The 12958-nt window shown below is 39.1% G+C and overlaps 1 protein-coding gene across 1 annotated transcript in view; it reads right to left on the bottom strand.

The window, feature by feature from the left end:
• Nucleotides 1–12958, bottom strand: part of LOC147029798 (thrombospondin type-1 domain-containing protein 7A-like) — an 879531-nt gene that overhangs the window by 15692 nt on the left and 850881 nt on the right. Inside the window, exon 16 of the mRNA XM_085872138.1 lies at nucleotides 5830–6105. Coding sequence (XP_085728264.1) covers nucleotides 5830–6105 — 276 coding nt within the window. The remainder of the gene's footprint in view (nucleotides 1–5829; nucleotides 6106–12958) is intronic.

Here is a 12958-nt window from a genome sequence, read left to right as displayed (position 1 = left end):
TTTAAAGTTCACAAAGGTCAAATTTTCAAAGTTGTGGGAATCAAACCGGGTTTTCGACCTTCTTCGACGAACTAACTCCAATAAGCTATAGCACGTATCCTGTTTCCTTATTTTAATGTCCACAACATTGTTTTGTGATCTTTAAAAGTTATGCAAAGGTCAAATTTTGAAAGTTGTTGAACAAAACTGGGTTTGCGACATTTTGCAGCTAATAACCTATCACCTGTACCACATCATGTTGATCATTTTTATAACTTGGTCAAACATTATCACATTGTCTCATCCTTGACTTCTGAAACAATCTACATCGTCAAATACCGCTCGTGAACCATTGTCGTCTTCAGACTTGTCTCAAAAAAGTTTTGGACGGATCCAGATGAAATTTTGTGGACAGGTTCGGTGTGTGAGAAGGACGAACTGATTACATTTTGGTGAAGATCCGGAACTGGATTTGACAACTCGAATTTTTAAAGTGATTCTTCACCATTGAGAGATAGGGCCAAAATCGATATAGAGCACGATAATTCAAAAATGTATTGGGCGAGATATGTTCTCGTGGATCAGAAATTACAGGGTGGAGGGATGCGCTCTACCGAGTGCCCTTCTAATATTTGTCTCTAGTTTGCTCTGTCTTGGTTCTTCCTTTTCAGGGCTTTCATTAAATCCTTTGTTGATTTTATTGTCCTTGATAAAGAAGAACTAAAAAGAACACTCAAAATAAAACACTGATCCTCCACTTTTTAGCCACACTGTATAAAAGTTAATTACAAGTTCTTCTTCTTTTTAATCATTCTCTCAATTAGTGTGCAAGTTTCCATTTTTTTTTCCTTTTCCTTTGCAGAAACTTTATTGACAATCTGAGAAGTGAGTTTAAGTAATTGGAATAATGCATAGTTGGAGAATGGAGAATAATTTTCAAATGCATATGAAATGAGGCTGAGTGTGAAACAATCTCTGCAAATTTGAGCATATTTTATCTTTGGTAGTAAAACAAAGATATTTACGAAGAAGACTGCAAGTATTTGTTTCATCATGTATATTAAGTTAATCACTTTTCACTTCTCCACCCAGATTGTCCAGCTGTTTGAAAAGTATTTAGACTGTCCCTGTGGCATTGTTCTTCAGTGGCTTCCATATGTTTTCTGCAAATTCTTCTTCTGTTATTGTCGATTACATTTGCTTTCAGTATTATTGTTATGAACTAAGGCTTGAGTGTGGTAATTTAATTAAGCATCACAAAGTTCCTCCAAATCCTAAAACACTGTTGTTGGTGTTCCCCTCTTCTTTCTACTGCTCCTTTATTTCTTTTGCATCCTGACCCATTCAGTGCTATCATTCTTCCACGTGACTTGACTTTGAATACGAAAAAAAAAAATTAAGCCCAATTACTTCATATTTATTGTTACATTCCGGTCATCCAAAATTGTCTATATTTATCTTGTATTGGTCCCACAGCTCTCCTTGATTAGTTTGGCTTAAAACCACACCTCCTCTTACTGAGGAGATATATATATATATATATATATATATATATATATATATATATATATATATATATATATATATATATATATATATATATATATATATATCTTTCAAACATTTGCAAAATCTGTCATACAAGTAATTTTTATGTAAAAGATGTGTGTGTGTGTGTGTGTGTGTGTGTTTACATACATCATTGCAGGATAGAAATATATGTATATGTATATATATATATATATATATATATATATATATATATATATATATATATATATATATATATATATATATATATATATATATATATATATATCTTCTTCTTCTTCTTTCGGCTGCTCCCGTTAGGGGTCGCCACAGCGGATCATCCGTATGATCCGCATAGTGATTTGGCACATGTTTTACGCCGGATGCCCTTCCTGACACAACCCTGGTCGCCTCTTACGACAAAGGGATATGGTACACCTATTTTAACCGGGGCATACACCGGCCCAGTACACTGGTACTCATTTCGCCGACCTCGGAAGGATGACAGGCTGAGTCAACCCCCTGGTGTATTAATTCAGTGGCCCAACGGGGCTTGAACTCAGGACCTTTTGGATCCCAAGCCGCTGCCCTAACCACTGCGCCAACACCAGGCTCATATGTATATATATATGTATATGTATATATATATATATATATATATATATATATATATATATATATATATATATATATATATATATATATATCCATCCATTGGGACCATACTCTGTGCAGAGCGTTGGTGCTGCCAAAGCAGTCCCCCTTGGCTATTGGGTACAATCCTGGACGGGTCGCCACTCCGACACAGGATACCAGCAAGCTGGCACTCATTTTGCCGACCTCAGAAGGATGCCAGGCAGAGTCAACCCCAACTGGTATTAATTCAGCAGCTGAGTGGGGTTGAACTCAGGATCCTAGGATCCCAAGTCCACCACCCCAACCATTAAGCCAACACCAGGCATATATATATATATATATATATATATATATATATATATATATATATATATATATATATATAAAATTATACACACACACACACACACACACACACACACACACACACACACACACACACACACACACACACACACACACACACACACACGAGGTCCGTCTAAAAAGTAAAGGGACTGAGCCTGCTGTGTGCTCCACTTACACAACTTGAATGAACAAGTTGTGTCACAGTCTTTTGCAACATTCCAGCAATATATATTATTGGTGATGATTGACTGCGCTCATTGTGTGATTTTTTTACAGGTCGTGCTTTACACGTTGTCTAGTCTGAGTCGTCGTGTTATGAGTTGTGAGCAGAGAACCAATCTGAAGTTTCTTGCCAAGCTTGGCAAAACACCTTCTGAATCCTTCGCAATGCTGCAGCAAGTCTATGGAGAAGAAACAATGTCACGTACAGGTGCATTTGAATGGCACAAGAGATCCAAAGAGGGACGGGAGGAGGTTGAACACAATCCACAGTCTGGAAGACCTTCAAAAAGCAGAACGGCGGACAACATCGAGTGTGTGAAGCAGATGGTGCACGCAGATCATCAACTCACGGTGTGGAAGATTGCTGAGGAACTTTCCTTAAACAAGGACACTGTCTGGAGCATCATCACGGAAAATCTCAAAATGCGCAAGGTGTGCACAAAGATGGTCCCCAAGCTGTTGTCCGAGGACCAGAAACAGCAAAGAGTCACTGTCTGTCAAGACTTTATCGAGTGCCTTGAGGACGATCCAGACATGCTTGAGAGAGTCATGACTGGCGATGAATCGTGGATATTTGAATACGATCGCGAGACCAAACGGCAGAGTCGTCAGTGGAAAAATCCGGCATCACCAAGACCAAAGAAAGCAAGGATATCAAAGTCGAAGGTCAAGGCGATGCTCATCGTGTTTTTTGACATCAAGGGCATCGTCCACTTCGAGTTTCTACCACAGAGTCAAAAAGTGAATCAATACGTGTGCAAGGAGATGCTCCGGCGCCTCATGAGATCAGTCCTGGACAAGAGGAGAGATCCGTGGGAGAACAACGCCTGGGTGCTCCACCATGACAACGCCTCTGCTCACAGTGCCCTGAGCAATCGACAGTTTCTGGCGGTGAGGAACGTGCCAACTCTGGAGTAACCCCTGTATTTGCCAGATTTGGCCCCTTGTGATTTTTCCTCTTCCCCAAGCTCAAGGGGGGGGCCTGATTTCCTGATGTCCAGGCCATCAAAATGGCCGTGACGACGGAGCTCTGGAGGATTCCAGAAGAAGCCTTCCTGGGGTGCATCGAAACGTGGAAGAAGAGGATGGATAAGTGCGTGAGACTGAAGTGTACACACACATATATATATATATATATATATATATATATATATATATATATATATATATATATATATATATATATATATATATATATATATTTTTTATGTACACACATATAACACTCACCAGTGAGTTTGGAACTCACTGGTGAGTGTTGCAACCGACGACAGACGATTTTTCTGCACTACACGCTTCAGCACTCGGCAGTCCCGTTCCGTGAGCTTACATGGTCTACCACTTTGTGGCTGAGCTGATGTTGATGTTGCTCCTTGACATTTCCACTTCACAATAACAGCACTTACAGTTGACCGGGGCAGCTCTAGCAGGTAAGAAATTTGACAAATTGACTTGTTGGAAAGGTGGCATCCCATGACGGTGCCACGTTGAAAGTCACTGTGCTCTTCAGTACGGCCCATTCTCCTGCCAATGTTTGTCCATGGAGATTGCATGGCTGTGTGCTCGATTTTATACAGCTATTAGCAATGGGTATTGCTGAAATAGCCGAATACACTGATTCAAATGGGTGTCCGCAAACTTCTGGCCATGTGGAGTACATACGAGGAACAGTCAATAGGTAAACTTAAAATGGCAATATAAATTCGAGAATATGATGTATGTAGTTGTGGGCGACATATGTCAGATCTATGGGTAAGAGTTATGTTTTTCCTGTTTTACATCTGGCAACTTTGAGCATATGATGTCAGTGGAGGTGTTCCAAGATGGTGGCTCCTTTAGAAGCATGCACCGGGGAGGAGCAACGTTCTCTCATTCGTTTCTTGGGAAGTGAGGATGTGAATTCCAGTGAAATCCATCGCAGAATGAAGATGCAATATGGTGACGCTTATTTATCACTGCTAAGGTGTATGACTGGGACAGGAAGTTTAAAAGTGGAGTGTCCAGTGTGTCAGATGCTGCTCGCTCGGGCTGACCTCAAACACCCGGCACACCAGAAATGGTTGCAGAAGTTGAGTGCATGATAAGGGAAAACCATCACATTCTGCTGAACGAAGTGGTCTCCCAATTGAACATCAGCCATGGTTCAGCACCCCATATCATTCACAATGTGCTGTGGTTCCGCAAAGTGTCTGCAAGGTGGGTACCGAGACAACTCACAACGAAAGTGAAAGAAGGGCAAGTGGACACATGTGAAGAACTTCTGCGATATTATGAAACAGAAAGTGACACTTTCTTACAGCGTGTAGTGACTGGGGATGGGCACGCAATTAGTGGCACCATTCAACTTCACCAAAGCCCAAAAAATTCCGCACACAGCCATCCGCTGGAAAAGTGATGCCGACACTCTTCTGGGATAGCCGAGCCCTACTTTTAGAGCATGACATGTCCAGAGGGACTACAGTCATCAGTGCATCATACTGCGACCTCCTTAAAAATAATCTGAAACCAGCAATAAGATCAAAACTTCATGGACTACTCACTACCGATGTTTTGCTGCAGCATGACAATGTTCAGCCCCATACTGCCCGCGCTACAGCTGCAACAATCAAGGAGATACATTTTGAGTGTCTTCCTCATCCACCATACTCACCAGACCTTGCCCCTTCAGATTACCACATGTTTGGGCCACTAAAAGAGGTGCTTGGTAGAACCACTTTCTGATATGATGAAGAGGTCCAAGAGGCGGTGCACGAATGCCGACACAAGCAGCCAAAATATTTTATTTCATATAAATATATATTTAAATATATATATATATATATATATATATATATATATATATATATATATATATATATATATATATATATATATATATATATATATATATATATATATATATTGAAAAAAAAGAGGAATCCAGGCAATTAGTAAATCGCTGGAAAAATGCATTGAACGCAATGGAGATTATGTTGAAAAATAACACAGTTGTTACACATGTACATGCAATAAACAATTTGTGAAAAATATTTTAAGGTTAAATATTGACTGGCCCTCGTATATACACAGATACAAAACAGAGCAGTAGACGGAAGGCCAGTTTATCATACTTACGGTCTGGGCCACATTTTGCCATTGGCATGAGCAAGCCAGCGATGTCAAAGCAAGCCAGTGTGCGACTCCTGGTGCCTCTGCCACACAAGTTGTCATTGCTTGCACGACGTTCAGCCGGGCTCAGCATGGCACCCGAGGGACTTATAGTTTCTGGCAGCAGGCAATCTGACCAGGGTCCTACAGGGCGTGTAGAGAAGTTCTGGCAATGACATTGGTGTGTTTCTTTCAGCGGGTAGAGTTTTTCATCCTTGCACTTGTCAATACGCCTGCTTCGACCTCAGATGATTTTTGTTTCGCAGGGGTAGAGAAAAAGTAAAAGGAGATTGGAACTTACGCATTCAATGCATGTGAAAGGCAATTCAACTTTAGTATACATTTATGTACAATGTGCATAAACATGAAATATGACAGTGTGAGTTCCATATCACAGCAATTTTAGAACTACAATTTTGCGTTGATAAAATAATGTTTCGGTTCAACTAAGGTACAACAAATTGTTACCTGTTTTAAAGCCATAATATGCATCCGTCGATTTGCTTAAATATGTATGAATTGATATACATTGACATGGAAAATGTAAAAATAAATTACATGATAACCATTGTAATATCCTACATGAGCTATATATATTCATGGCATACTACTTAAAGTCATTTTTAGAAAAGAAAATGTGTACAAGTGTTGCATATCTCAATGATATTCACCCTTACATTGATATACAAGGATTTACAAGGATCTTGGACACAGGAGGAGACCATTTGGCCTGTAATACCTGCCTGTACTCTCTCGGCACCACATTGATTCAATATATGAGTGTATCAACTTAATGTCAATGGGGATAGGGGGTTTAGATTGGAGAAGGACTGGGGAGAAGAACGGGAATTTATATCATGCACAGGGATATGAGCAGGCTGTTTTTTAATTAGTATTTTATGTCCCAAAATGATCGAGGAGAAAAACAAAAACACAAAAATGATTCCGACTAAGGTATTGCAAATCACAAATGAATGAGTTTCATTTTTTTTTTTTAAAATACCTAATTACAGCACATAAATCAACAGAACTTACATAAAACGTCGTTGTGATGATGTTGAATATGCACACTGTAAATCATATCTGGACGTGAAACATTCAAGTTTTATCATGCGATTTTGCTTTAATACTGGCAAGAAATGTCACCAAGTATGAAATTAGCTTTCCAACAATCAATACGTTTGTTTTTGATCTCAGTGCCATTATCACTAAAATACGCAAGTTGGTGTCTGTCTGTCTGTCTGACTGTGATACATTCGGTCGTTCCTTATCCAATCTCAACCAAACTTGACAGGAGGACTCAGGGTCACACAATGGAGGTTGTAACGACTTAATTCCACCCCTTCGCTAAGGGGGTTTTGCACCTTGGGCGAAATCTGTGTTGAGGTGTATATCCGTATTAAGATCTGGCTTATCATGGTGTTTTTCCGAGGCCACTTCTAAGAACAAAAGTAAAAACAACACCAATGCTAATAGCATAATATTCATGTTATTACAAACCAATATTAGTACTCCAAATAATATCCCATCTCCCCAAGGGGTTTTTCCTCCTTGGACAAATGCCAAGTTAATGTGCATAATTGGCTTATTGTGGTGTTTTGTGGGGCACTCCTACTGGCTGCTGGAAGTAAAAAAATATGATAAACCACAAACATGGATGATTACATTTTTAACAGTTACTCCTGCTGTTAATAATAATATAAACAATAGTAATAATAATTGGCAATAATAATAAGGATAATAATGTAACCCCTCCCACATGGAGGGACGGGGGGGGGGGGTTGGGGTGGTCATGTCGGGAGTGGGTGTACTAGTTAGGAAAATTAACAAAACACAAAGATAACTCAAAATACTTTCATACTTTTTACCTATGCAATAGCATTTTATTTGGTAATTAATGCATATGCACCAGATAGCTTGCTTCATTTCTGGGGGCACATATGAGTTGCTGATGCAGATCTTCCTGTACATTATGGAAGGAGTTTGGAATTTGGTTACGGGCATGTAATGGCTGAACATTTTCAAAGTTATCATGGGATATTTAACTTTCCGAGGCTAGCAGACAAGATAGCCAGCTTAACGTCCACTTCAAATATGACGTACTCATTGATACCACATCCTGCCTGTGAAAACAAGGATGATGTAGTCAGGAATAAGACCCCAAATCAAACATTTCAAAAGGAAAGTGTCTGAGCTGTTATTTCAGAATAATTTAATCCATCCATCCATTGGAACCATACTCTATGCAGAGCGTTTGTGCTGCCGAAGCAGTCTCCTTGGCTATTGGGCACAATCCTGGACGGGTGGCCACTCCGACACAGGATACCAGTAAGTATCAGGATACACATACAGGATAAGTACCCAGGTCAAAAAACCAGTTAAAACCAGTACACATTTTCAACTGGTCTCTATTGGTTCTAATTGGTCTTTAACTGGTCTCTATTGGTTTCAACTGGTACCAGTTAAATTCAGTCAGAATTCCAATTTCCCAGTTGAAAAAACCAGTAGCTCATATTTGTACCAGTTAAAGTCTTACTGGTTCCAGTTGATACCAGTTGCAATGTACTGGTCCCAGTTGATACCAGTTGCAATGTACTGGTCTCCCAGTTGATACCAGTTACAATGTACTGGTCCCAGTTGATACCAGTTAGTTAAATACATGTATTTCAACTGGTAATATATCACTCTATTCCAATTTCCATATTAAAACCAGTAAGAAACCAACTGGCTTTACTGGTACCAGTTGGCTACTGGTTTTCAACTGGTACCAGTTGACCAGTAAGCTACTGGTCTTTACTGGTTTTTTGACCTGGGTATATACACATATATCAGGATAAGTAAGACACAGGATACACATACAAAATGACACACTCATTTTGCCGACCTTGGAAGGATGACAGGCAGAGTCAACCCCACCTGGTATTCATTCAACAGCCGAGTGGGATTTGAACTCAGGATCTGAGGATCCAAAGCCCACCACCCTAACCATTAAGCCAACACCAGGCATAATAACTTAATACTGTACATGATTTAAGTTTGAAATGGAGCTGTGACACACACACACACACACACACACACACACACACACACACACACACACACACACACACACACACACACACACACACACACACACACACACACCAAGACTGTTAGACAAGACAAACAAGCACTGCATGTCTTCACTTCCCAGGGTACTCTGGGTATCAGCAATGTCACAACAGTTGTTTACCTTTCTCACCTCACTCAGCATTTCCTAAGGAGGAATTTCCTCCTCTTCATTGATGCCAAGTTCTGGGGATTGTCCATGCTTTTATCCCTTGAAGTGCTAAACATCAAACAATGAAGCAGCATGTACCATTTAAAAAATCTTTGGTATGGCTCAGCCAGGGTTTGAACCACCGACCTCCCAGACTCGGATTGGACACTCCAACCATTCCATCAACAAGTCTGGATAATCGGGTCAGAATCATATTAGAGTAATATAATTTTCCGAGCAACTTATTCAATGTGAATAATATTTTTTTTTGGCAAAAAAAGGCTTTTGAATCAATGAAATAAAATGATTCTTGAGAAAATAATTCGAACACTAATTCAAAATGCATATATTGCCACATCCTATGGATTCCATCATATCTCATTCAACCAGGCTTGATTTTTTTTTAATTAACTGTAACAATTGGCTATATATGGTGTTTATGAGACAGTAATTAAAACCCGCATCTATTCATTCACTTATGTCACTTTTCTAGACATTTTATGGAAACAACAAACTGCATTTACCTCAAACACAGGACCATCCTGCATACACATGCACCATGCTATAGTCCATCTTTTCTTTAATATCACGGATAAGATGATACCATGCCTAAGTAGGTGCATTCACTATGGTCATGGTGGAAGCCATAACACTGAATAAGGAGAGAAGTTAATGGAAAGGTAAGGGTGAAAGTTACTGCTGGCCTTGATGCGATAGTATAAATATTGGGGTTTGGAGTGGTGCATTTGTGTTGAGAATTGAGTTTGGATTAAGCTGAATGCAATTATTTTCGTTGAATGATCGTTGTTTTTTGATGGTCCTTTTGTGTGATGTCATCTCGTTTCACTTCATCGCAATCACTGCTCTGAACATATATATATATATATATATATATATATATATATATATATATATATATATATATATATATATATATATATATATATATATATATATATATATATATATATTTAAATTTACTTTCCGATACATCTTCATTTGTCTTTATTTGACGATGTTGAAATGTTTTGGCAACTTCTTGAAATCCTTTTTGTGTATATCCATTCATCATACCTGCACTTGGTGTGACATAATGCCTACACCTTTGTCCTGAATTGCCTCTTGAGAATATAGTACAATCATTAGTTTTATGCGATTCTGCTTGTGTTGCCATTATCTGAGAAAATTTGGACATTTAACCTTTTTTTGTAATTATTTTTATATTTTTTTGCATGTTTTTTTTAATTGGGAATTTCAAATTTGCCATTCACCTTCAGAGATGGAAGGCCCATACCTATTGCTGTAAGGACTGTGCTTCAATTATCCTGGATGATGACTTCTAGTTGATCCAGATTATCCTTCACCATTCATTCCTTTAAGACTTAAGTTGTTAGCCATAGCATGCATATTCCTAGTGCACAACATAGAAAGGAAGTTTTGAGTGCCGAATAGTCCCGATTACTTCAGTCTTTCTCCAGTGTACTTCATTGCATGAGTTACAATAAAGACCAGACAGGTACGTGAATAAGAGTTGTGTTGTAATTGTATGGAAAGCATGGAGATGCACTATTGGGTTGAGCACAGTCGTTTATTTTGATGTATAACGTGTGCCTCAAAACTACCCTTTTTGCAATGCCCATGGTACTGCACAGTGCAGTAAAAGTACTCGTGGCGACCTGTATCACATATACAATGTGATATGGTATATCACACATGGTTCTGTAAGGGTTTTGTAGGAAAACTAGAACACAGTTCAGTACGGACAACATTCCATCTGCCAACTTGATTATGGGTTAAGTTGGGTAGGGGTGGGAATAACTGAATAGCTAAACAAGAAGGGCACTCGGTCAAGCGCGTACCTCCGCCATGTAATGCCTGATTCACGAGAACATATCGGACCCAATGCATTTTTGAAATATCATGAGATACAGGACGATATCGTTTTTGGCCCTATCTCTCAATGGTGAAGAATCACTTTTAAAATTAAATAATTCTCGTATCCAGATTCGGATCTTCACCAAAATTGAATCTCTCCTTGTCACACACACACACACACACACACACACACACACACACACACACACACACACACACACACACACACACACACACGTCCACCAAGTTTCATCCAAATCCGTCCGCAACTTTTGAGATATCATGCTTGATATCTAGTAGTCAGATCCTGATCCAGATTTTTACTGAAATCTAATCAGCCCGTCCTTGTCACACACTGAACCTGTACACCAAATTTAATTTGGATGCGTACACAACTTTTTGAGATATCCTGCACACAAACAAACAAACAGACAGACAAACAGACAGAAAGGGGTGAAAACATCACGTCCTTCACCTTCTGTGGTGGAGGTAATTAATCTTGCCTATTCAAATATTCACTAATTTGAATTGTATCTGGAAAATATCGATTGAAATGAGTGAAAGTTCACTGCATGGAAATTCACATCAAGTAAGTCAATATTCGTTACACATACGAGTGACAAAGAAGCCAAGAGTTTAGAGAGATGAGACGGTTTCTTCCTTTTAAATTTAACTTTTACAATAAAACCCTTGGGTATGTGACCTTTTGTAGAATCTGTAAGAACACTCACCAATGGCTATAAAAAACATTAATAAATGGGAATTTAAAACCAATACATTCTTATTGTTTTCTTTACTATTCCGCCTCAAGAATTGCCCCGGGAAATGTCTGATATTTTGGTGAAGAAGAAAATGGCATAAAGTGCACATGAACCATGGCGATCACCTTTGGAAGCTGAAACCATATTTGTAATGGTTCTTTAAAATCCCCATGAAGCACACTTCAGAATGTAGTCTGTATGGTTACGGCTCGGTGTCTGTGGTTTGAAAGAGTATCAATAAACCACTCCTGAATACAAACCATCTTCAGCTTGGCCATATGCTCCAGTTCTACTGTGTTAGTGGAGAAATACTTCACGTCCTACAACCACTACTCTTGTAAGCAGTCATCCATGCAATTACTGAACAGTCCAACACATTTCTTAAAAGTACTTTGGCATACAAATGCAAAATGGATTTCTTCATACAACTTTCACACAATGCAGCTTCCGCTGTTATGGGAAGCGATCTGTGCCTCACTGTTCCATCAAGTAAGGATGTTAAATACATTATTAAACCGACTGGGTTTGCATTGTGACAAATAAACTATTGTGTGGTATGTCGTCCTGATGAGTCCATAGAAGGGGTGAAATCATGGTCAGCAGCTCCAGTGTACTTTACTTCTGACATTTAAATCCTTGGTCTCTGAAATAAACTCGAGTGTGACCTGCTGAGGCAATCCGGATGGGAGGAAAAGTGGTGCGCATGCACATGGCGTTGAATGCCCCATTACATTGATTAGGTGGGAAGGGCTTTGTTTTACTTTCTTATTATGCTCGATCACAATGCAACCTCCTGTTTGATGTGCAGCCATGTGGAAACAACGTTGCTCATGTGGCGGACACCCATTGTTGCTCACATTTCGTGCAACTTTGGCTGTTATGAGACACTTATTATGCCTCACTACTCCAGTAAGTAAGGAGGTTACATACATGTACTGTGTGTATATGTATATATGTATATATGTATATATGTATATATATATATATATATATATATATATATATATATATATATATATATATATATATATATATATATATATACATATACACACACACACACACACACACACACACACACATACATAACCGGGCGTAGTGGTGTGCGCCTATAATCCGGCTACTCGGAGGCTTGGGTTGGAGGATTGCTTGAGGACGGGAGCTCTGTGCTGGGCCGCGCTATGAGAAGGTGCAGGGCAGC

The sequence above is a fragment of the Eptatretus burgeri genome, chromosome 3, assembly GCF_056783735.1.
Source record: "Eptatretus burgeri isolate ZD-2024b chromosome 3, Ebu_testis_v1, whole genome shotgun sequence".
Lineage (NCBI taxonomy): Eukaryota > Metazoa > Chordata > Myxini > Myxiniformes > Myxinidae > Eptatretus > Eptatretus burgeri.
This window is presented reverse-complemented; position numbering and strand designations above follow the sequence as displayed.